This window comes from Choloepus didactylus, chromosome 13, assembly GCF_015220235.1.
Source record: "Choloepus didactylus isolate mChoDid1 chromosome 13, mChoDid1.pri, whole genome shotgun sequence".
Lineage (NCBI taxonomy): Eukaryota > Metazoa > Chordata > Mammalia > Pilosa > Megalonychidae > Choloepus > Choloepus didactylus.
This window is the reverse complement of record NC_051319.1, coordinates 42,214,511-42,239,877: the sequence shown is the minus strand read 5'-3', so window position 1 is coordinate 42,239,877 and position 25,367 is coordinate 42,214,511. Positions and strand designations below refer to the sequence as shown.

The following is a 25,367-nucleotide window of genomic DNA, read 5'->3' as shown; positions in this document are numbered from 1 at the left end:
GATCTTGGGGAAGTGGATTTTTACATCCCTTTGTGGCACCAGAAAGCTACACCAGGGACTGGACCCCACCACTGCCTGCCATGAGAGTGGAGGATGGGTGCTGGTAACTGCAAGAAAGCAATTTAGTGGTATTTACTGTAACTTACCAGCCTCTCTCTCCTGCTCTTCCCTAGATGCTGTGCAGTGTTCTACCAGACTCCTGAGATTTGAAATAGTTGTTTAGCAATTGTTCTGGTGGAAGTACTGATTCCTGGAGTTTCCTACCTTGCCATCTTCCCACAATCCTTCTCCTCTATTTTTTAATGAAGAGAAATTCAACTGCAGTTCATACCTCTAAATCTGTGTGACCAAATTATCAAGGTATTCAGCATCAAACAGACCTTACAGTAATCAGGATCTTCTGGAGTGTCTTCATTAAAAAACAGGAGGAGGAGCCTCAGAGCAGAATGACAATTGAGTTATACATAAGAAAAACAGAAATAAAATTTTACACAAAAAAAATTATGATGTATAGTAATAGCTTCCACTATTACCAGAACAATTTATGGTTCATCCAAAATAGAGAAATTAGACTATATGATACCTTTTTTAATCTGATTAAGTACAGATGACCTTAGCGTGTTAGGGAGAGTGGGACTAGTCCTAGTTTTCACTGTGGCTTTCAGCTCTATGGACTCTTTCAGGCTGGGTCTCTTTCATCCATTGTCCATCCATATGGACAAATCCTCCACTAGTCACGCTCTCAGGTATTCATATGTGTGCTGTACTCCTTGAGAAAAAAAGAAATAATTGGAGAAATGCTGGAGGCAGCCCAGAGTAGCTTGCAAAAGCAGACTCTGCACATTTCTTTTAACTCTGCAGTTCAATGACATCAGGTTGGTAGCCTGAAATTGGCCATACTGAGAGTATTTACACAATGCAAACTGACAAACACTACAAAGCAGAGCTTTTTTTTTTCTTCTAGAGTCAGTTGTCAAACATTTACCAGTAAGCCCTTTGGAACAACATAGGAATCACTTGTCTAATTAAACAAACTCAAATTTCCTGCCAAAATAACAATCATTTTAATTAAAATAATGATTGTTGCTCATTTCTGGTGAATTCTATTTTAAATCAAAACTTATCCTAACCATGTTTTTCACATTAGACATGAGAGAATTGAACTGTCTGCCATTTCTATTTATCAGTTTATCCAAGCCACAGGCTCTCCAAAGGCATGTTGTATGTTTTTGGAAACTTTTCAATAGAGAATGCAATTCACTAAGAGCTACTGGGGCTAGCATTGTTTAATGTGTGGTTTAAATTTTATCTCGTTTATAGAGTCAGGATATGCTACTAATCCATGACTTAAAACCTGACAGCTTTATCGAGCATCATTACAGCTGGTGTTTTTCACTCTGTTAATCTCACTCATCTCTGACTTCCTACATAGTAACTGGAAAAGACATTAGGAATGACATATTTATGTATGTGGACACAGTTGATCAACCCACCTGGGCTGTGGGGAATGCTGACTAAGGCACACAAGGTAAATAACTTGAAAGCTGTAAACTGAAGTTTGAAAGGCCTGCGAAATGGGACTCTGATTTTTATCATCTCGAATGGCTCCTGTATCACAAACAGATGTGGCAAGAATTTGGGTCTACTTGCATGAGGACACTTGATAGCATTTTCCTTATTTCATTCAGTTATAAAAATTATTATGGAAATGTATTTCCCAAATATTGGCTTGCCTGGGAAGAAGGAGAGAAAGAGAGAGGGAGGAAGGGAGGGAGAGAAAGGATGAAGGGAAGGAGGGAAAAGGATATGGCTTCTTAATAATAAGAGTGGATAGTTACATTGTGTTTACCATACGCCTGGTACCATTCCAAGTGCTTTACAGTATATTAGCTTATTAATTCTCCTAACAACATTATGAGTCAAGTCTTATTTTTTCTGAGCCATGGAGAGAATGAGTGACTCACCCAAAGTCACTTAGCTATAATTAGTGGTGGAGGGAGTTTCAAACTCAGACAGCATGTTCCAGAGACTAAACTCCTGAACCCTTTACCTCACTGCCTCTAGTTTGACCATTTATGACTAATCCTGGGCTTTCTCTAGGGAAGTTCAAACAGGGTCTCACTTCATTATATACCACTTTTTAAAAATTATCCTCAAGAAATACAGGGGAATTTTAAAAAAAAAAGTATGAGACTGGCTAAAGGCACCTGGAACTGAGCCAATTATTTTATATTTCTTATTCCAAAGACAAAAAAGGAAGTATTCAAATTTTTCAGGGACAAAAGAATGCAAAAGGAATCTCATTAATAACAAGCATATTTAAGGATTCATTTTGGGAAGTAAACATGAAGCGTGAATCCCCAAAGCTTCTGAAGCTGGGCTGGCTGGAGAATCTGCTTCCTGTGTAGTTTTCATGACCAGGTACTACTCCACCAGTGACCCTGGACAGTAACAAAACAAATAAAAGCCCGAACCCAATCCCGCCACCATCGTAGGTTTCGGGCGGGGCAAGACGGCAGATTGGTGAGCTGTATGTTTTAGTTACTCCTCCAGGAAAGTAGGTAGAAAGCCAGGAACTGCGTGGACTGGACACCACAGAGCAATCTGACTTTGGGCATACTTCATACAACACTAATGAAAACGTGGAACTGCTGAGATCAGCAAAATCTGTAAGTTTTTGCAGCCAGGGGACCCACGCCCCTCCCTGCCAGGCTCAGTCCCGTGGGAGGAGGGGCTGTCAGCGCTGGGAAGGAGAAGGGAGAACTGCAGTGGCAGCTCTTATCGGAAACTCATTCTACTGATCCAAACTCCAACCATAGATAGACTGAGACCAGACACCAGAGAATCTGAGAGCAGCCAGCTCAGCAGAGAGGAGATGGCATAGAAAAAAACAGCAAGAAAAACTCCAAAATAAAAGCGGAGGCTTTTTGGAGTTCTGGTGAACATAGAAAGGGAAAGGGCAGAGCTCAGGCCCTGAGGCTCATATGAAAATCCCAAAGAAAAACTGATCTCTCTGCCCCCTGGATCTTTCCTTAATGGCCCTAATTGCTTTGTCTCTTAGCATTTTAATAACCCATTAGATCTGTGAGGAGGGCTTTCTTTTTTTTTTTTTAATCTTTTTTTTTTTCTGTCTCTAAAACAATTACTTTAAGAAGCCCAATACAGAAACCCTCAAAGACTTGCAATTTGGGCAGGTCAAGTCAAGAGCAGAACTAGGAGAGCTCTGAGACAAAACGCAATAATCCAGTGGCTGAGAAAATTCACTAAACACCACAACTTCCCAAGAAAAGGGGGGTGTCCACTCACAACCATCATCCTGGTGGACAGGAAACACTCCTGCCCATCGCCAGCCCCATAGCCCAGAGCTGCCCCAGAAAACCCAGTGTGACGGAAGTGCTTCAAATAACACACACACACCACAAAACTGGGTGTGGACATTAGCCTTCCCTGAACCCTCAGCTGGTTGTCCCAGAGTTAGGAAGGTGGAGCAGTGTGAATTAACAAAGCCCCATTCAGCCATCATTTCAGCAGACTGGGAGCCTCCCTACACAGCCCAGCAGCCCAGAACCGCCCTGGGGGGACGTCACTCACCTGTGACATAGCACAGTCATCCCTCAACAGAGGACCAGGGGGTGCACGGCCTGGAAGAGGGACCCACTCGCAAGTCTCAGGGGCCATACGCCAATACCAAGGACTTGTAGGTCAGTGGCAGAGACAAACTGTGGCAGGACTGAACTGAAGGATTAGACTATTGCAGCAGCTTTAAAACTCCAGGATCACCAGGGAGATTTGATTGTTAGAGCCACCCCCCCTCCCTGACTGCCCAGAAACACGCCCCATATACAGGGCAGGCAACACCAACTACACACGCAAGCTTGGTACACCAATTGGACCCCACAAGACTCACTCCCCCACTCACCACAAAGGCTAAGCAGGGGAGAACTGGCTTGTGGAGAACAGGTGGCTCGTGGACGCCACCTGCTGGTTAGTTAGAGAAAGTGTACTCCACGAAGCTGTAGATCTGATAAATTAGAGATAAGGACTTCAATTGGTCTACACATCCTAAAAGAACCCTATCAAGTTCGGCAAATGCCAAGAGGCCAAAAACAACAGAAAATTATAAAGCATATGAAAAAAACAGACAATATGGATAACCCAAGCCCAAGCACCCAAATCAAAAGATCAGAGGAGACACAGCACCTAGAGCAGCTACTCAAACAACTAAAGATGAACAATGAGACCATAGTACAGAATACAAAGGCTATCAAGAAGACCCTAGAAGAGCATAAAGAAGACATTGCAAGACTAAATAAAAAAATGGATGATCTTATGGAAATTAAAGAAACTGTTGACCAAATTAAAAAGATTCTGGACAGTCATAGTACAAGACTAGAGGAAGTTGAACAATGAATCAGTGACCTGGAAGATGACAGAATGGAAAATGAAAGCAAAAAAGAAAGAATGGGGAAAAAAATTGAAAAAATCGAAACGGACCTCAGGGATATAATAGATAATATAAAACGTCCTAATATAAGACTCATTGGTGTTCCAGAAGGGGAAGAAAAGGGTAAAGGCCTAGGAAGAGTATTCAAAGAAATTGTTGGGGAAAACTTCCCAAATCTTCTAAACAACATAAATACACAAATCATAACTGCCCAGCGAACTCCAAATAGAATAAATCCAAATAAACCCACTCCAAGACATATTCTGATCACACTGTCAAACACGGAAGAGAAGAAGCAAGTTCTGAAAGCAGCAAGAGAAAAGCAATTCACCACATATAAAAGAAACAGCATAAGACTAAGTAGTGACTACTCAGCAGTCATCATGGAGGTGAGAAGGCAGTGGCATAATATATTTAAAATTCTGAGTGAGAAAAATTTCCAACCAAGAACTCTTTATCCAGCAAAGCTCTCCTTCAAATTTGCGGGAGAGCTTAAATTTTTCACAGACAAACAAATGCTGAGAAAATTTGCTAACAAGAGACCTGCCCTACTGGAGATACTAAAGGAGCCCTGCAGACAGAGAAACAAAGAAAGGAGAGAGAGACTTGGAGAAAGGTTCAGTACTAAAGAGATTCGGTATGGGTACATTAAAGGATATTAATAGAGAGAGGGGAAAAATATATACAACAAACATAAACCAAAGGATAAGATGGCCGATTCAAGAAATGCCTTCACGGTTATAACATTGAATGTTAATGGATTAAACTCCCCAATTAAAAGATATAGACTCACAGAATGGATTAAAAAAAATGAACCATCAATATGTTGCATACAGGAGACTCATTTTAGACACAGGGACACAAAGAAATTGAAAGTGAAAGGATGGAAAAAAATATTTCATGCAAGCTACAGCCAAAAGAAAGCAGGTGTAGCAATATTAATCTCAGATAAAATAGACTTTACATGCAGGGATGTTTTGAGAGACAAAGAAAGCCACTACATACCAATAAAAGGGGCAATTCAACAAGAAGAAATAACAATCATAAATGTTTAGGCACCCAATCAAGGTGCCACAAAATACATGAGAGAAACACTGGCAAAACTAAAGGAAACAATTGATGTTTCCACAATAATTGCGGGAGACTTCAACACATCACTCTCTCCTATAGATAGATCAACCAGACAGAAGACCAATAAGGAAATTGAAAACCTAAACAATCTGATAAATGAATTAGATTTAACAGACATATATAGAACATCACATCCCAAATCACCAGGATACACATACTTCTCTAGTGCTCACGGAACTTTCTGCAGAATAGATCATATGCTGAGACATAAAACAAGGCTCAATAAATTTAAAAAGATTGAAATTATTCAAAGCACATTCTCTGACCACAATGGAATACAATTAGAAGTCAATAACCATCAGAGACTTAGAAAATTCACAAATACATGGAGGGTAAACAACACACTCCTAAACAATCAGTGGGTTGAAGAAGAAATAGCAAGAGAAATTGCTAAATATATAGAGATGAATGAAAATGAGAACACAACATACCAAAACCTATGGGATGCAGCAAAATCGGTACTGAGGGGGAAATTTATAGCACTAAACGCATATATTAAAAAGGAAGAAAGAGCTAAAATCAAAGAACTAATGGATCAACTGAAGAAGCTAGAAAATGAACAGCAAACCAATCCTAAACCAAGTAGAAGAAAAGAAATAACAAGGATTAAAGCAGAAATAAATGACATAGAGAACAAAAAAACAATAGAGAGGATAAATACCACCAAAAGTTGGTTCTTTGAGAAGATCAACAAGATTGACAAGCCCCTAGATAGACTGACAAAATCAAAAAGAGAGAAGACCCATATAAACAAAATAATGAATGAAAAAGGTGACATAACTGCAGATCCTGAAGAAATTTAAAAAATTGTAAAAGGATACTATGAACAATTGTATGGCAACAAACTGGATAATATAGAGGAAATGGACAATTTCCTGGAAACATATGAACAACCTAGACTGACCAGAGAAGAAATAGAAGAACTCAACCAACCCATCACAAGCAAAGAGATCCAATCAGTCATCAAAAAGCGTCCCACAAATAAATGCCCAGGACCAGATGGCTTCACAGGGGAATTCTACCAAACTTTCCAAAAAGAACTGATACCAATCTTACTTAAACTCTTTCAAAACATTGAAGAAAATGTAATACTACCTAACTCATTTTATGAAGCTAACATTACTCTAATACCAAAACCAGGCAAAGATGCTACAAGAAAGGAAAACTACCGACCAATCTCCCTAATGAATATAGATGGAAAAATCCTCAACAAAATACTTACAAATCAAATTCAAAGACATGTTAAAAAAATAATACACCATGACCAAGTGGGATTCATTCCAGGCATGCAAAGATGGTTCAACATAAGAAAATCAATGTATTACAACACATTAACAATTCGAAAGGGAAAAATCAAATGATCATCTCAATAGATGCTGAAAAAGCATTTGACAAAATCCAACATCCGTTTTTGATAAAAACACTTCAAAAGGTAGGAATTGAAGGAAACTTCCTCAACATGATAAAGAGCATATATGAAAAACCCACAGCCAGCATAGTACTCAATGGTGAGAGACTGAAAGCCTTCCCTCTAAGATCAGGAACAAGACAAGGATGCCCGCTATCACCACTGTTATTCAACATTGTGCTGGAAGTGCTAGCCAGGGCAATCCGGCAAGACAAAGAAATAAAAGGCATCCAAATTGGAAAAGAAGAAGTAAAACTGTCATTGTTTGCAGATGATATGATCTTATATCTGGAAAACCCTGAGAAATCGACGATACAGCTACTAGAGCTAATAAACAAATTGAGCAAAGTAGCGGGATACAAGATTAATGCACATAAGTCAGTAATGTTTCTATATGCTAGAAATGAACAAACTGAAGAGACACTCAAGAAAAAGATACCATTTTCAATAGCAACTAAAAAAATCAAGTACCTAGAATAAACTTAACCAAAGATGTAAAAGACCTATACAAAGAAAACCACATAACTCTCCTACAAGAAATAGAAGGGGACCTTAAAAGATGGAAAAATATTCCATGTTCATGGATAGGAAGGCTAAATGTCATTAAGATGTCAATTCTACCCAAACTCATCTACAGATTCAATGCAATCCCAATCAAAATTCCAACAACCTACTTTGCAGACTTGGAAAAGCTACTTATCAAATTTATTTGGAAAGGGAAGATGCCTCAAATTGCTAAATACACTCTAAAAAAGAAAAACCAAGTGGGAGGACTTACACTCCCTGACTTTGAAGCTTATTATAAAGCCACAGTTGTCAAAACAGCATGGTACTGGCACAAAGACAGACATATAGATCAATGGAATCGAATTGAGAATTCGGAGATAGACCCCCAGATCTACAGCTGACTGATCTTTGATAAGGCCCCCAAAGTCACTGAACTGGTCATAATGGTCTTTTCAACAAATGGGGCTGGGAGAGTTGGATATCCATATCCAAAAGAATGAAAGAGGACCCCTACCTCACACCCTACATAAAAATTAACTCAAAATGGACCAAAGATCTCAATATAAAAGAAAGTACCATAAAACTCCTAAAAGATATTGTAGGAAAACATCTTCAAGGCATCCACATCCTAGACTTTACACCCAAAGCACAAGCAACAAAAGAAAAAATAGATAAATGGGAACTCCTCAAGCTTAGAAGTTTCTGTACCTGAAAGGAATTTGTCGAAAAGGTAAAGACACAGCCAACTTAATGGGAAAAATTTTTGGAAACCACGTATCTGACAAAAGACTGATATCTTGCATGTATAAAGAAATCCTACAACTCAATGACAATAGTACAGACAGCCCAATTATAAAATGGGCAAAGATATGAAAAGACAGTCCTCTGAAGAGGAAATACAAATGGCCAAGAAGCACATGAAAATGTTCAGCTTCACTAGCTATTAGAGAGATGCAAATTAAGACCACAATGAGATACCATCTCACACCGATTAGAATGGCTCCCATTAAACAAACAGGAAACTACAAATGCTGGAGGGGATGTGGAGAAATTGGAACTCTTATTCATTGTTGGTGGGACTGTGTAATGGTTCAGCCACTCTGGAAGTCAGTCTGGCAGTTCCTTAGAAAACTAGATATAGAGTTACCGTTCAATCCAGTGATTGCACTTCTCGGTATATACCTGGAAGATCGGAAAGCAGTGACACGAACAGATATCTGCATGCCAATGTTCATAGCAGCATTATTCACAATTGCCAAGAGACGGAAACAATCGAAATGTCCTTCAACAAATGAGCGGATAAATAAAATGTGGTATATACACACGATGGAATACTACACGGCAGTAAGAAGGAACGATCTCGTGAAACGTATGACAACATGGATGAACCTTGAAGACCTAATGCTGAGTGAAATAAACCAGGCACAAAAAGACGAATATTATATGCTACCACTAATGTGAACTTTGAAAAATGTAAAACAAATGGTTTATAATGTAGAATGTAGGGGAACTAGAGATAGAGAGCAACTGAGGAAGGGGGAACAACAATCCAAGAAGAACAGATAAGCTGTTGTGGGTAAATTTAATGTTCTGGGAATGCCCAGGAATGACTATGGTCTGTTAATTTCTGATGGGTATAGTAGGAACAAGTTCACAGAAATGTTGCTATATTAGGTAACTTTCTTGGGGTAGAGTAGGAACATGTTGGAAGTAAAGTAGTTATCTTAGGTTAAAAAAAAAAAAAAAAAGAATTCATTTTGTCTTACAGTTTCATTTATTAAAAGGCTCATCTAGCAAACCAGATTTTGGTGCCAGACTAAGTGAGAGACACATTTGGATTTGTTTTCTATTTGGTTCAAAGTTCCACAGGGGTAGTTGTTGAGAAATCTAGCAGCTCTAAGTTGTAGCAGGTGTGTGGCTTGCTGCTTCATTGGATTTTAACACAAATTTTATGTCTCAGTTTATGTAAGAGTATGTTGATTAGCTCTGTCTTTGTAACTGAATGAACTGAGAACTGCTCATCCACATAATCAAATCTGTTCATAAATAAGAGAGCTGTCTTAACAGTCTCATGCATGCTGATATAAACAAATATCACTATGATTTAAAGGCCCACTATCACACCTTTACATGATAGGGAGATGATTACATACTCAACATGGGCAGCCATTGCTCAGGAAAAAAAAGAATAATAAAGATAAATCAGTGAGCCCAGAAATCTGTGTAAGTTGTATTCATAAATATTAAAATGTAACTGAATTTTTAAGGTAGAATTTATAGGAAGTAAATCAAACCAGGGAAAATCCAAATTAAATAAACATATGCCTTGGAAACCTATTGTGGCATTTATCCATGTGACAGGACAATAACTAACATTTACACTCTTCAGTCCGGTACGAGGAAAGCAGAGTTAAGAACGTAGGGGCAAGAACAAGAATCATTTGGGATGATTCTCCAGAGAAAAAATGTGAAAGCAGAACCATCATTTCCCCTGGGGTTTTGTATAGCACAAGTCCAGCTGGTCACTGCTGGGCAGAGTATAAGGAGGAAGGAAACATTTTTTTCCTGTAAGTTTTAAGAGAAAGATATGGGAGCATGAGAAGGAATTGAAAGAAAGAAGAATAAAAAGAGAGTAGTGGTGGTGTTTAAGAAGCATTGCCCTGGTCTTCAAACCCCACCCTCTTTGTGGTATTTGAAAAATGAAAGTAAGGGTCTTAGGTTTTTCTTGAAATTATGTTTTGGTTGTGAAATGGTGCCTCTTGTCTCTGCCCAGCTGAAAGACTGAAAGACATGGGGCGTGACTATTCAGGTTTCACCTGCCTATAAAAGACCACAAAGAAATACCTGGAAGCTTTTATGAAAAGGAACCCTCATTTTCTTAATTGGCGCAGCCTTCCAGACTACCCAAGAGACTCCCAAATGCACATATAAGCCTAAATTGCTGTGAAAGAAACTGTCAGATGAAATTTCACATGGCTGTCTATATGGTTTATTCTACATGCGAGACAACAGTGAGTTTTCTAGAAATGTATGTCTGTTTTTGCAGTTTCCTCTTTGAAGCACTGAAAGACAGTGTTTTTCTGTTTGTTTGTTTTTTGTTTGTTTGTTTTTTGCAAGTGATTATCCTTTCCCTTACACTTGTCATTTTGAAAGGGATTCCAAAGCTAAACTAGTCTTACTTGGGATTCCAAAGCTATTCCCAAAACTAATTCCTAGTCATACATCTTGACCCCCAGATACGTATACGAATCCTAAAAACAATTAATTTTCCATAGTTTTCCTCAGCAACAAGATTCGCAGTGCTGCCTCTAGTATCCAGACTCCTACATCTCAGGACTCCAAATAACAGCTGTTTTGAGTTATATTTTTAAGACTGTATTAAGTTCTTCCCAGGAAAATGGTCTGACAAACTTGTCACAAACAAGCTATGTTTTTTCCCAGGGGACACTCCCCATTTAGTATAGATTTCCCACTCCTGTCCCCTACACTCTGCTGCTTTCCCTCCTTGGCCCTGTGTGTGCATTGTCTCTCTTCTCAGGAGCATAATTCCTGATTTTACGTTATTTGCCCCTCAGTCACCTCAGAAGATGGTCATTCTGCGAATCTTGGCTTTCGAGTTGGTATTGAGGAAAAAGGATTCTACACAGAGAGTTTTCATTCGGCAGCATGGATTTTCCAAGGGGATGATGGGAATCCTGAGGACATCCCCGATGTCTTAGTAAAAATCCCTGGCCAGGAGCCGGTAAGGATTTGACAAGTATGGGGTACAGCCAATAGTCTTTGTTTCAGAGAACCTGTAACCAGGCGCCAGGCAAGTCTCCAAAATTGGAGAATAGCAGGAGCTGTGGAGAGTGAAGGCCACGAAACTGTGTCCTCCTACCAGTTTTGTGGCCTCCACCCACCGCCAGCTCCCACACCCTTAACACTCTGTCTCTCCTTTCTAAATCCTGCTCTTCATTACAGTGTTTTTAAATATGGGACTTTCTGGCACCTCTGAAATCGCACCTCTCCAGAGAAGTTGCTGATCCAGAGTCCTGAGTGAGGTCAAGGTGGTCTAATGTCAGTACCAAGTAATCCTCAGAATAAAAAACTAAATGCAATTTGTGAAATAGTTTACTGAGAAGTTCTTGTTTTTCTAATATTGTAATATTTCTATAAAGTATGTTGCATTGTATATTGTATTCAGTCATATGTTAAAACTTTCTTTGACAACACATGCCTAAACTGGTCAGTATATTTTTAGAATAATGTATGCAGTTAAATTGTAATATCATTTACTCAGAAGCTATTAAAATGAAATCTGTCTTAAAAGTTCATTCAGATGCAGAATAGTAATTCAGAAGTTTGCATAAAGATTAATGTATGCAGTCAAGATATTTATTTTCATTGTAAGAGTTTAAAATGCTCATTTTTTAAAAGAATATATTGGAGAATATAAATAATTAACAAATTATCATTTATTATCCCAACACCCAAATATAGCCATTCTATGTATCTGCATCAAATGTTCTTATTATGCATAGTCTTAGTTCTGTTTTTAAATGTATTTGAAAATTTGAAATAGGCATTTGACATTATCATGTGCATATTTTGATATATATGATTTTAGTCTGCTTTTTACCCCTTATTCAATAATGTACATAGTTCCATGTGTTTTACAGACTTTGTCAATATTCTAATAGTTTCATAATATTTATGAGACTAATTTTTAGTAAGCTAAAAATTAATATCTATGAATATTTCCTTATCAAAATAACAGGTTATGATATTTAAAAAAACCTCCATTTAAAGTTTCAGGGTGTAAAATTATGTGAGTCAAATTTGGCTGCAAAGTTTTGAACTCTTATAAGCTTCTGAATTACTGGTATAAATAAATATAGCAGTGAACAATTAAATTCAGGCTAGAAAAGATTCAGGTTGAAACTAATATTTAAATTAATTATTCAATCATACGTTCAACATAAGCACGGCTACCATGATCCGGGCACTAGGGAAAGTTGCTGACTATACACAGAGGTGACAAGTTCTACAGAGCAGTATCTAACATTCTCTGTACATGGTGCCCGGTTTCATTTTAATCTTAACGTTATTAGACAATAAGTAAATTAAATATAATATCATTTATTTTATCTAAACAGTAAAATAGTCTTCTTCATTTTTTTATATAATTATCAAATTCTACATTGAAGGATTTTAATAAATTTCTTATTCATAAGCAGGAGAGTATACAGAGTTTGCATTTTGCATGTTTAGAATAATTATTTATATTCATGTCATAATATGAGTGAATTAAGCTTAACCATTCATTAAAAAATAGACATAGCATAGGACTATAAATCTATAACTTAAAGAATTCAGAGTGGAATTTGTGAAAATCAGGGTAGATGACGAGAATCTAGGAATAGCCATAAAAAGTGAACTTTCCTATATTTAACTTCTGTTTGAGCAACAGTATTTTAGAGGGAAAGGACATTAGGCTCAAAGGACATCAGCTTGGGGTTAGGATTTCTGTCTGTTTGTTCATTGATATATTCCCAGCACCTAAGAACAATGCTTGCTCCACTGTAGGAAGCTAATAAATATTTGTTGTATGAATTAATGAAATACCCAGGCTTCAATTATATGACCTTTAAAAGTCACTTCTCTCCTGTTATTATCCCTCTGCCTAACGAGTCAAATGAAATCATATATGTGATAATTATGCAATGCTATTTCTATCAATCTTGGCTCTTTCATCTCCTACCCTTATTTTTCATAATTTTGATGGGAATTTTGGCTGAATATTAAATAGATGTGTATTCACATACATATGTCTGTGTGTAACCATACATTTATATATCAATTATATACAATTTATATTTTATAATATATTTATTAAATTGGCAATATTTATTTATTGAGTTTTTGGAAGTTACCTGAGGACATAAAGATGAATAAAATACAATTCCTATACTCACAGGTTTCTTGGCTAAAACCTAATGCCTAATGTCCTTAACAAAGTGTAATCATCACATTTCTGCTATTGTTTATGGTTGTCAAAGATCAAGCATTTTGGTCAACTCATTATTATTTTCTTTTGTAAAATAAAACAAATGAAAATCTGCTTGATTTTTGCCCAAACATTTCATATATACTTATATATACACACACATGCAAAAAAAGAAATATGCTTAAATTTTACAGGCTAAGTTTCATGACACTATTAAACTGAAACCGAGTTCAAGAATGTGCTTGTTGTTGTTCCTACTATAACTAAGACTTCAAGTATTTTTAACTATGTGATATTAAGAGCTCAGTAAAAGAAGGTGCAGATTAGGAGGGATGATGAGTTGGAGGCAAATGAACAACTTTTAAATTGAAAATTATTGTCAAAAGACAAATCAGAGCTGAGTTTGCAGATTATAACATTTTATTGGGGACCCCAGAAATTTTGCTGCAGCAAGGAATCTGGATCACGCTCAAAAGCAGAAGCAGCTTCAGCTTCTAAGCATAAAAAGTTAACCTGAATTGTATTGATTGGACAGGTTTAGGGCAGAAGGGCTTTATTATGTATTGGGCCAAACGTAACTAACTGGAGGCTTGATAGGCTATATGGGTCAGGGCTATATTGGTGGAGATTCCAAATTTCAAAAAATTTCAAGAGGAAACTCAAGAGGGGACCAAAGAGGAAGTAGGGCACTGTTTGTTTTGTTTTGTTTTTATTGGTTTTTGGCTCCGAAGGATCCTCAGGTCTTTCTTTATATAATTTTACCAATATTTTAATTAACCTAATGACATTTTAAATATTTTTCAATGCTAATTAATACCTATTACTATATATTTTGTAAGAATACACTTTTGTGAAATTCAAACCTTAATCTCTCAAAAGAGCTTGTCTATAAAATGGAAGAATAGGCAAACAAAGATTTACATCACTATAAAAGTATATTACTGAAATTATAGGAAAATTTTAGGATATTTTCAGTGTGAGAGCTGTGTTATATGTATGGAAATATTTACCCTTCATTTCAGTTTTACACCTAACAAGATGATTCCAGGAAAGTGTTATTGGAGGGGATGTGGCAAAGGGAATAAATTACTTGATGATGTGCCCACACAGTATCTGAGAAGACAATGACATTTGTTAGTGGCTTTTCAGCAGCTATGTGGCACTTACAGATTATCCACCAGACAGTGGCAAGGGAAACTAAGACTATAAATCTTAAAATATGAGAAAATTTTCTTGAGAATGTGAGGGGAACATGTTGCAAAATATTTTGGTTGTCTCTTTTCCGGTAGGAGAGCCTACAGTTGAGCTCACTATTTAAAGACTTTATTGAGTTGTTTATACTTTCACATGCATTGTTGAAATTCAATTTGCCTGATTGAAAAAAAAACAACCACACAGCCTTGAAAGTATCTTAACAATCTTAGGCAATATAAAAACAAAACAAACATAATTTTATTTGAATCAACACAGTAAAAATACTCCATTAAACAAATATCTGTTGGGTAACCAATCTGTCAAAAGCAGAAGATAGTGTCAACAAGGTAACCTAGAGGGAACATGAAGTTTTGACAATTGGGATAGAAATGATTTCCACAGAGGTCAGAAATAAGGTTTCTGATTTTCTTTTTGCCCTGATTAGCTGCCAGCCTGATGCAGACTGCTAAAATATTCATTTCAATGCCCTTGAATTTTCCAATTCTGTCCCTTAAATTATACTGAGATCCAATAAGAAGTCCAAATAGCCAGTCATATAAAATGACAGCCAAAGGGAATTGTATTAAGAAGTAGCAGTAATATTCCCAACATCAATAGACTAGAGGACAGAATTTTAGGACTGAGATAAACTAATACCTATTTAGAGCTTTGCTATACTTGTCCTGATACTGCTTTCAAAAACAGACATTTTGGAAAGGCAAATATTCCTTCAGGTATCCACATGAAGTGACTTCATCCTTTCTTTCTCTTAATGTTTGCCAATTTTGGCAGTCAATGTCTAGCACATAAATCTCCTAGTAAAGGTCCCTTGTCTGTCTTCACCACTACATTCCCAGTACCTAGGAAAATGCCTGGGTGCATAGTAGGTGCTCAGTAAATGTGTGTGAATGCATGACTTCTGCTATTAGACTACAAGAGATATTTAAGACAGAAATGCAAGACCCCTTGTTTTTATCAGATGTTTTGGTCCCTAGCTAACCAAAGAGATTTATGAAAACAGGAGGCCTTGTTTTCTTGGACAAGTGTCTTAACCCAGCCCCACACTTGTACCAATTACTGAACCTTTGACTATCTCTGTCATTCCCTATATGAAAGTTAATTTTAAAAATCTTGATTTATCACAAAATACCTGGAAGAAAATTTAATAAATGGTGGAAAATCACCTCACAAGCTCTGCAAAGTGTAGGTCAATTTATAGTCACAACTATAGCAACAAGAATAATATTCTCTCTTCAAACATTAGGGGCTCACCTATCCAAGCCCCTCTGTGGGAGACAGGACCAGGGTCCTTTCTCATTCTAAACACAATTGTTAAGTCAATCATTTTAAATCCTCGAGGACTCCTTTACCTCCCGATTGCTTCTAGTTCTGTCCATGTTTTATCTACATTAGGCATTTCAGAGCAGCCTTTGAATATGAAGGAAGAGAAATGGACCTAAGAGGAAGTAACCCTGCAGAGAGATATTCTTGCTCTCCAACCTGAAGGAAGGTCTAATATTTATTGGAGAAATGAGAGATGAAATCTAAAAATACAAAAGAGGAGTTGAAATCTAAACATAAAAAGGAGAAGTGAAATACAAAATATATATTACCATAAATTCTAATGTATTCCTATTTTTTAATGAAAGGAGACTTTATGAAATTATCATTATTAAGGTGTTAATTTGCTCTGCCCTTTTTAATATATCAGCATTTGTTCCAGTTTACTAAAGCTGCCATTATGGAAAATACCAGAAATGGACTGGCTTTTATAAAGGGAGTTTATTTGTTTACAAGTTTACAGTTCTGAGACCATAAAAGTGTCCAAAATAAGGTATCAACAAGAGGATACCTTCACTGAAGAACAGCTGGTGGCGACCAGAATACCTCTGTCAGCTGGAAAGGCATGTGGCTGGCATCTGCTGGCCAGGTTGTGTTTCAAAATGGCTTTCTCCAAAATGTCTCTGGGCTTCTGTCTTTACTCCTCTCTCTCAGCTCCTGTGTCCTTGCTTCTTTCTCCCAGGGCATTTCTCTCTAAGCATCTGGGGTTCCTCTCTTAGCTTCTCTGGGGGCAAACTCTGGGCTTCATCTCTTAGCATGTCCGAAAGTCCTTCCGTCCACATCTCCAAGTGTCTCCAAGTATGAGCGCCTGTGTTGGCTCCTGAGCTCTCTTAAGTACTCCAGTGAACCAATCAAGTCCCACCCTGAATGGGCAGGGTCCACAACTCCATGGAAATAATCTAATCAAAAGGTCTCACCCATAGTTGGGTAAGTCACATCTTCATGGAAACAATCAAAAGAGTCCACCCTAATCAAAAGACTAATAAGTCTGCTCCCACAAGATTGCATCAAAGAACATGGCTTTTCTGGGGGACACAATGTATCCAAACTGGCACAGCATTCTTATTTAATAATTATTTAGTTGTCTTTTTCCCAGAGTACTGAGAATAGACCTACTACTAATAGTTCATTTCTGAGGTCTAGGAAGATTATCATTGTACTTTATTATGATTTATTTTCTATTATCTTTAGATATTCATTAACATATAGAAGAAAAAAATTCAATAAATAAAGTATGTCAATCTAACTGTTGGGGCAGATTAATTCTTCCAGAATTACCATTAGCACTTCTCTCTGGTGGATTAGAACTTATGTACAACCAAATACTCAGAATTTTGAAGTCTTTTGTTACAATCCTTCATCGGATACCTTTGTCAGCATTTAAACATGAATCTTTTTCAGATCATTTATACCCTTCACATGTTTTAATTCAGTTTTGTATTCTAGTGTGATCCAGGTAAATATATTTTTCTCAATAAAACAGACTTGTAATTATACTATAAAAAACAAAATTAACCACATCTCCCTTTATGGAAATTGCCCTTCCATAAAAGGAACAGTCTTACGAAGATACGTTTTCCACCTTGGTATTCTGCCATTTCCTCATCTCTGAAGAATAATAGCCCAGAAGATTATTTTTGGCCTGTGAGATTCTCTCCTTTAGGAATTCAAACTGGGAAAATGCTCTTAGTAGTGGGTGCTGAGGTTGAGAAAAGTCAAGAGGGCACATGGATGGAACTGAGGTTTTAAATAAGCCAACCTCTTGAGCAAGCAGAAGCTGTGAAGAAAAACACACATAAATATCTAGATACAAATACAGAAAAGAGGGTGTGAAAGTAGTTTGCAGGAGGAGCAGGAAAAGGAAGAAGATATATAGAAAAACCAATGACAGAGAGCTGAGCCACAGGAATTAAAGAGCACTCATGTAAAAATCTACGGATTCTTTTGTGAAGTTCCCTGGAACTCTTCCCCTTGAATCCAGCACAACCTTACAGTTTCAATCTCAGCAAGGTCTAGCTTCTTCCCTTTTTTTCCCTAGAAGCTCAATTACTCAGCTTTTCCAAGTTCCTGTAAGACCTAAATGTATGTCTGTGGATTCGTTTTATTTTTATATTTCCACATATAATCATATAATAAATGTCCTCTTGTTTACGGATCTGAATAACTCAGATCTGTATGGCGCAGCTAACTTTTGGGGCAGCTGTGACGCAGTGGTCAAAAGTGATGGCTTGGGAGTCAAGATGCTTGGCTTCTAATCCCAACACTAGCCCTCACTCGCCATGTGACTCAGGCAAATTGCTTAACATCTCTGTGCCTCAGTTCCCTACTTCCCCAAAGAGAATAATAAAAATAGGCTGTTGTGAATATTAAATTAGGTAATACTTGTAAAGTGCTTAGAACTTTTTATTAGGCCTGGCATGTAATAAAAAAGCAGTAAACATTAGCTATTATTACAATCATATTGTAGTTCCTAAAGATTTACTCAAAAGAATGCCTTCTTTGCTTTCTCTTTAGTTCAGGAACAAACTGTGAAACTATTCAAAAGTACTGGTGATTATCCCTGGGGATTCCGAATCCAGTTCTCCAAACCAATTGTGGTGACTGAAGTGGATACTAGTAAGTTGTCTCCCTATAGCAGCTTTAGTTCAAACCAGAACAAAAATGTCTCAAGCCTAGGACAATATACTAAATAACCTTCAATATCATAATCTTGTGAAGCACATATAGGCAAATAGAAGCAATTTCCAAAACTCAGTCTATCAAAAACTCATGATAATTGATATCATGATCAAAATATATATATTTTTAAAGACCATGCTTTCCTGATGGAGCATGCTTCTCTAATATATAGGGTATAAGTTCTGGAGACAAGAAGGGTCTCATGACTAGGAAGCTGCCTGTTTGTCAGTATTTAATAGTTTCTGGGAGGAGTTGCATTCCTCCTAAATTATTTCTCTTATGACTTCTCTGATTTTTTTTTTTATTTGATATTATTCATGGTATAATTTGGGAGCATAGTAGGTGCCTAATAAAAGTTAGATCCTTTGTTCCTTGATCTTAATGTGAGAGTAATCTGAGATCAGTGTCTTGAAAATCAGAGCCATAACAGTAAATTTGGTAGGGGCATAAGATAAAGAAATCTACAACAGACATGGTACATTAGTGGCAGACCTAAATGCGGTATTCACGGAGGGAGGCCCAGGGGATACTAGAGGTTTCTGAATTATAGTTTGTCTGTCTCCCCTTCTGGACTGTGAGTTCCTCGGAGTCAGATGCTGTAACTTATCCATCATTTTATCCTCACTACCTAGTGCAGTATCCCAAAGGCTATAGAATAAAGGTCCCCAAAATGCATGTGGAATGACTGTGAGAGCCCTGGGTACCTGAAGGCTGGGACAGCAGGGGACAGAGAGGAAGGGAGGAGTACTGCCTCAGGAGGAGTACAAACCCTCTTGCTTTGCAGTTACACTCTAATCCCTTCTCTGGTGCCATCGTCACACAGGGTCACACTTCCTTCTCCTTTGTCAGTGTTCAGGTGTTCCTTTCTTAATGCCCTGTGGGCCTATTGGGAATCTGCTTATCCATAAAGAAGTGAATGACTATTCAGTTCTGGTAAGGGCCACGGGGTGACAGCTGCAGCAGACAGAAATTCTTGCCTCCTAGCACAGGATTACACAGCCATAGGTGACACCAGTACATAGGAAACAAATGTGTGCAGAGACCACCTGTTTTTATAAAACAGAAATTTCTGATCAATTCTCAGTTCATGGAAATAGAGGAAAGAAATAAATGGGTCCCTAAATAGAATGTGTGACATTCCTGGTGCAGCAAGGGAATTAAGTTTTATAGTTTAGGACTTATCCTAAGGAGACTTCTTAGCAGTTTGCTGGAACTCTTTTATCACCTACACCAGGTGATGGATGGCACACATTTTGTGTAATACAGATGCTTAGTCTCTTGCAGGAACAGGGAGACTTTTAAAGACTAAGGAACCTGGATATCTACTTCACACTCATTAGTGTTGTTAAATAACTTTACTTATTTTTTTTAATATCAACATAGAAATTAGTTAAATTTACTTAAAAAAGTATCACAGAGGGAAAGGCGCTCACATTCATTGGGTACCTATTATGAGCCAGGCATTTTACATATGTTTTCCCATGCAATCTATACAACAGAACTTGAGACTCGATACTGTTGCTTCCATTTAAGGCTTTAAGAGGTTAAACAACTTGCGTAAGGTTATAGAGCTGTTACACAGCAACACCAGGATTCAGCTGCTTCAGAACAAGAGTTCCTTTGCTATGAATTCCATGTATTAGGAATCTTTTGTTGCAACTGCTAGAAAATCTGGCTCAATAAAGGGAGTTGATTCACATAATTTGCAGGGTCTGAGATGGTGCAGGCAGTGATTTGTTTCAGTGACTCAATTATTTCATCAAAAGACAATTTCCTTCGGCCTCTCAACCCAGAGTTCCTTAGTGTTACAGGTTTCCCACATGGATCCAAAAGAATCTCAGCAGTTCTAACTTGCACATTGCAGAGTCAGAAAGCAAGAAAGGCTGACTTCAAACCTCAAACCTACTTCACATTTCTGTGCCGCCTGAGGACCACAGTGTCCCCATGTCCCTTGAAGGCCACTGTAAGCTGTTTCACTTAGACCAGAGGCAAGGTGGATGGGATTGTCCTTACTGAGTTAGTAGGCAAACTAGGGACCACCCTGGACTTATGGGTGGAATAATGCTTCCTTAACTTCCCCAAGGCTACCTCATGATGGGGAAGAGGAGGGATGCTGTGAGATAGCCACCTCAAGTCAGACTGCCATAGTGACACTCTGCACCCAAATAAGTAATAAACAACAATAACACAAACAAACAAAACATTCTCTAGTTTACATGAAGATGGTATTTTATCTCTTCTCTCTTAGGAAATCCTATTGATGTTATCAAAGAATTGCCTTTTAATTTTTCATGACTTGATTCTAACCCAGTTCATTCTCAAATGTTAAGGAAAATATTAAATATAGTAAATACTACATCAACTCTTAGCTATACAGTTAAAGTAATATTGTCTCAAATATTTGTAAATGTTTGTGGAATGAGGAAGATTCAGTAGGTGTACTATGCCAAATACCATATTCTCAGTACTCTATTTTAAACTTACCTTGCAGATCCATTCTTCACTGCCCTGGATAGTTATGGGATGGGTCCTAATATTTTATAATCTCTCTGAGACAATGAAGGAATTGCCCCTTTGTTTTTATTTAATTGCTATTTAGGGAGTAAATACAGTATTGATGTTGGATGGATATGAATGGTGTTAAGGATGAATCCTAGGCATCATTAAAAGTCTAGTCTAGTTTAATAATCACAAAAGTACAGGTCAGTCTAGTGTAATAATCAAAATTTCTGAATTCTTATCAAGTTTAAAGTTTCTCTCCTTCTCCCAGCTTGATCCTGCTTCAGGCTTATAAATCTGGAATATCATGTTCACTATCTCCTATCTCTTTTTTTCTATTTATCAGTAAGAATGCCACTTCTACATCTGCAATCAATTGTACTTGAAATTTTGTAACCATTTGTCTGTTCAAACTACTTGCATTAGAGGCCAATCCTTCCTCTTTGGTTCTTAATCCCTTTTGTTATCACCTTCTCATTACCTACAAAAAAAAATTAACAAATTGGGAACAAATTGGGATTGGAGACTTCTTTAAGCTAATAAAAGGAGTATCGGTCCTGGTCTTCTGAGATACAGACACCAAAATGGAAATAGATGTGCAAGAGATTCACTGGGGAGAATCACTGTAACAGACAAAGAAGAAAGAGAACTTGAGCAGGCAGGTGAGCCTTCAGACCTCAATTCAGGTCTGGCACCTGTGAAAGGAGAAAGAAAAGGAAGCAGGGTTGGGAAGGAAGAACCTTAAACTGCAGTATAGATCTGGGACACCCTCAGACAAGCTGACAGAGAGCCCCAGAGTGAAGACTGCCCATTGGAGGCATCCTGAATTGGTTGAAAACAGCCTGCCTCTAGAACCACCCCCCAAACCCAGTCACTGGCTGGGAGAAGCCCAGGGAGAACGTGGCCACAGTATGAAGTGAGGTGGATCTGAAAGTGTGGCAGTTGAAGGCTTTCAATCAATTACAATCCTCACAACATGTTCTCTTGAAGGTGGATCTGGGCAGTGTACAGTCAAGCCCACTACAAAGAGTGTAGACTAGAAAGCTATAGCAAACAAACGAACAAAAAAGGCAAATCGATAGTCATTCTCATGAAAGATATGAAGAACTCTACTTTGAAAATAACAAAATAACAAAATTTGGAGAAAAATTAAAGAAGGCCTAAACCAATGGCAGAACAAAAGCATGTTCATGATTTGTAAGTCTTAATATTAAAGATGTTAATTCTTCCCCAAATGATCTATAGAAATCCCAATGAAAATTCTAGTAGTGTAGTTGTTTTGGGTTTTGCTTTTGTTATTTTGGTAAAAAATTTTCAACTATGTTCTAAAATATTTATAGAAAAGCAAAGGTTCAAGTTATTAAGCTGAAAATTCTTTTCATCCAGGGGAAAATCCTTTTGTTCTATAAGTAGAATTTCAATTAAACCTTAATAAGTCAAATATATAAGTGACCCTTTAGCAAATACTTCCTTTAACAACTAGGGAAGGGAGGGAGTTTTCCCCAAATGCTGACGGAAGTTGGGGGTGGAAGGGTGAACCACAAATAAGTGGAGACAGAGAGCTAAAGAGGACAGAACACAGATGGCAAAAGACGAAATTTGCAACTTTTGTCCAGAGTCAAGCTTACCTGCCCCAGTCCCTTCAAATGAACAAGAACAACAACAAAAAAAAAATTGTACCATGTTATCTGTTTTGTAAACACAATGACAGGCAACTCTTTATCATAAAGAGGCTTCTGATTTTTTACTATATTTTTAAAGAAACCTGGCTTTAACAAGATGTTTACTCATAGAGAATTCATTAATAGACCTTTCATGCCTTCCCTCTCCACTTTTCCTCTCCTCTCTCCTCCTCTTCCTATTTTCTCTCTCCTCTTTCTTCCTCCCCCTTTCCCTACATTTCCACTTCCTTCTCTGCTTTCCTTTCTTTAACCCTGACATCACGAGATTAGTCTTAAGGAAATAAGAGAAACAAGGAAAATAAAAATGACAAGCTTTTAAAAATCAAAAGGTTTGACATTATAAGTTCAGCGGATTTTCAAAATATCCAAAACCGTGACACACTTTTCATGCCTGTGTTTCTAAATAAAATAATCAAATACAGGTTAATAAAATTTTATGATTTATTTAATTTCTGAAACCTTTGCAACCTTTTGGCTGAGATAGTTAACTATATCTCATCCATTCAAATGTGAAGCAAATCAAAATGTTTGCATTGGAAATGACTTTTATTTGGGGGTTCCTGAGGTTTTGTAATAGGAAAAGCGGAGGCATTTTTACTGTGGCAGGGATGGTACAACAGTTAACCTAGATTTGATTCAGCATAAGAAAGTGGTGCCCTGGTAGGGGTTCGTGTAGCTACTGAATCTACTTCTCTTTTTTTAAAATATATTCTTCAGTGCTGAAGAGCAACCTCTGAAATCCATTGTCTAGTCAAATCTACTAAATGAGGGGTTGAAGGACTTTAAAATTATACATATTTTCAGCACTTCTGAGAATCTTATTCACACCACAAAACATTGTTCTGAATGCGCTGGAGAGTCTTAATTACACACTGTAGATAAAAAGATAAAGCAGGGAGACCTGTAGGTGGGATGGAAATGATTATCCATAAGTACACAGAAACTGCACTCACTTGGATCTTATATAGCTAATTGCCCACACCCGGCTGGCATTTGCATGAACATTTTCTATGAAAGCCTAAACGCTTGTGCGATCTGTTGGCATAAACAAAAGAAACAGATGTTCCGACTTTGATACCAAGCAAACTTGAAAAGAAAACCATATGTTTAGGCAAGGGCAAACCATAAAGGAAATTATGGACAGGCCCATCTTTCTCAATGCTCTAGAATTTAAAAAGCTTCTGTTATAGAACAATTTTTAAAATGAAAAGTACAAGGCCCCTTTTTTAATTATGAGGTTTTCAGAGTCTGTATTATATAAATATGCATGAAAGGATGAAGTAGCTGAGCATCTAGCTCTTGACAATAAACACAGAACTACACAGTCAAGTGTCTTTGGGGGAAACATAAACTTAGGAACTCAAGGGCTTGTCTTCACACCACCTCATACCTTTCCTGTGTAATCTTGGCTGTATATTTCCATCTGCCCCCAAGAGCAGCCTCAAGTAGGGCAACTCTCTGTGTGGTGTGATTACAGGTCACTTAGAAATATCTTCTTCCTCCAAGAAGTCCCAATGTCTCAACCTACCACCATAATTAGTGGATAAAGGGGAAATTGTAGGTTGTACTACAAGATAGAGGATTATAATCAGCACCCTCTATAATTAAAGTTAAAAACAATCAAAGGAATTATCAAGAAGAGTTACACTCCAGAAGTAATTCCTTTACAAACAAGAATCATTTCCACTCTTAAAACTCAGTAATATAAGGATAAGCAACACAATTAAGAATGAGCATAACATTTCAATAGATATTTCTCCAAAGAAAATATGCAAATAGTCAATAAGCATATGAAAAGATGCTCAATATCATTAGTCATTGGAGTAATGCAACCCAAACCACAATGAGATACCACCTCACACCCACTAGAATGGTTAAAGTCAAAAAGAAACAAAAACAAGTGTTAATGAGGATGTACAGAAATTGTAAGCCTCAAACTTTGCTGGTGGGGATGTAAAATGGTACAGCCACTTTGGAAAATAGCTTGACAGTTCCTCAAAATAAAAAACACAGAGTCACCATATGACCAGGCCATTCCATTCACAGTAATATGCCCAAGAGAAATGAAGATATATAATCCATACAAATATACAAATTATAATCCATACAAATTCCTGTATCTCAGTTGAAGTGTACGTTTGTTCCTTTGACTGGGCCATAACTTTGTTTTTCTTAGTGTAGGTTGTAATTTTCTGTTGTCTAGGCATGGTTTCCTTGGTTATCCAAATCAGGTTTTCCCAGACCAGAACAGGCTCAGGTCCCAGAGGGAAGAAATAGTCAGTATCTGGTTTCCCTGCGGGTGTGTCTTAGAAAATTGCTCCACCTTTTGATGCCTCGGGTCACTGTGCTTTTCTGCCCAGCAGGTGACGCCTATTAGCCTATAATTCTTGCCTGGTGTGAGGAGGTATGGCTGTGTTCCCCCAGGCTCTGGGGTCTGGTTCTGAATGGAAAGGGCCCCACCCCTTTCCTCCTAGAGAAGACAGAGCCCCCAGG

At 37.5% G+C, this 25,367-nt stretch overlaps 1 protein-coding gene across 1 annotated transcript in view; it reads left to right on the top strand.

Moving 5' to 3' along the window:
- Positions 1–25,367, top strand: part of LOC119507679 — a 120,218-nt gene that overhangs the window by 7,430 nt on the left and 87,421 nt on the right. The window contains 3 exon segments of the mRNA XM_037800890.1: positions 11,066–11,191; positions 11,194–11,232; positions 18,529–18,630. Coding sequence (XP_037656818.1) covers positions 11,066–11,191; positions 11,194–11,232; positions 18,529–18,630 — 267 coding nt within the window.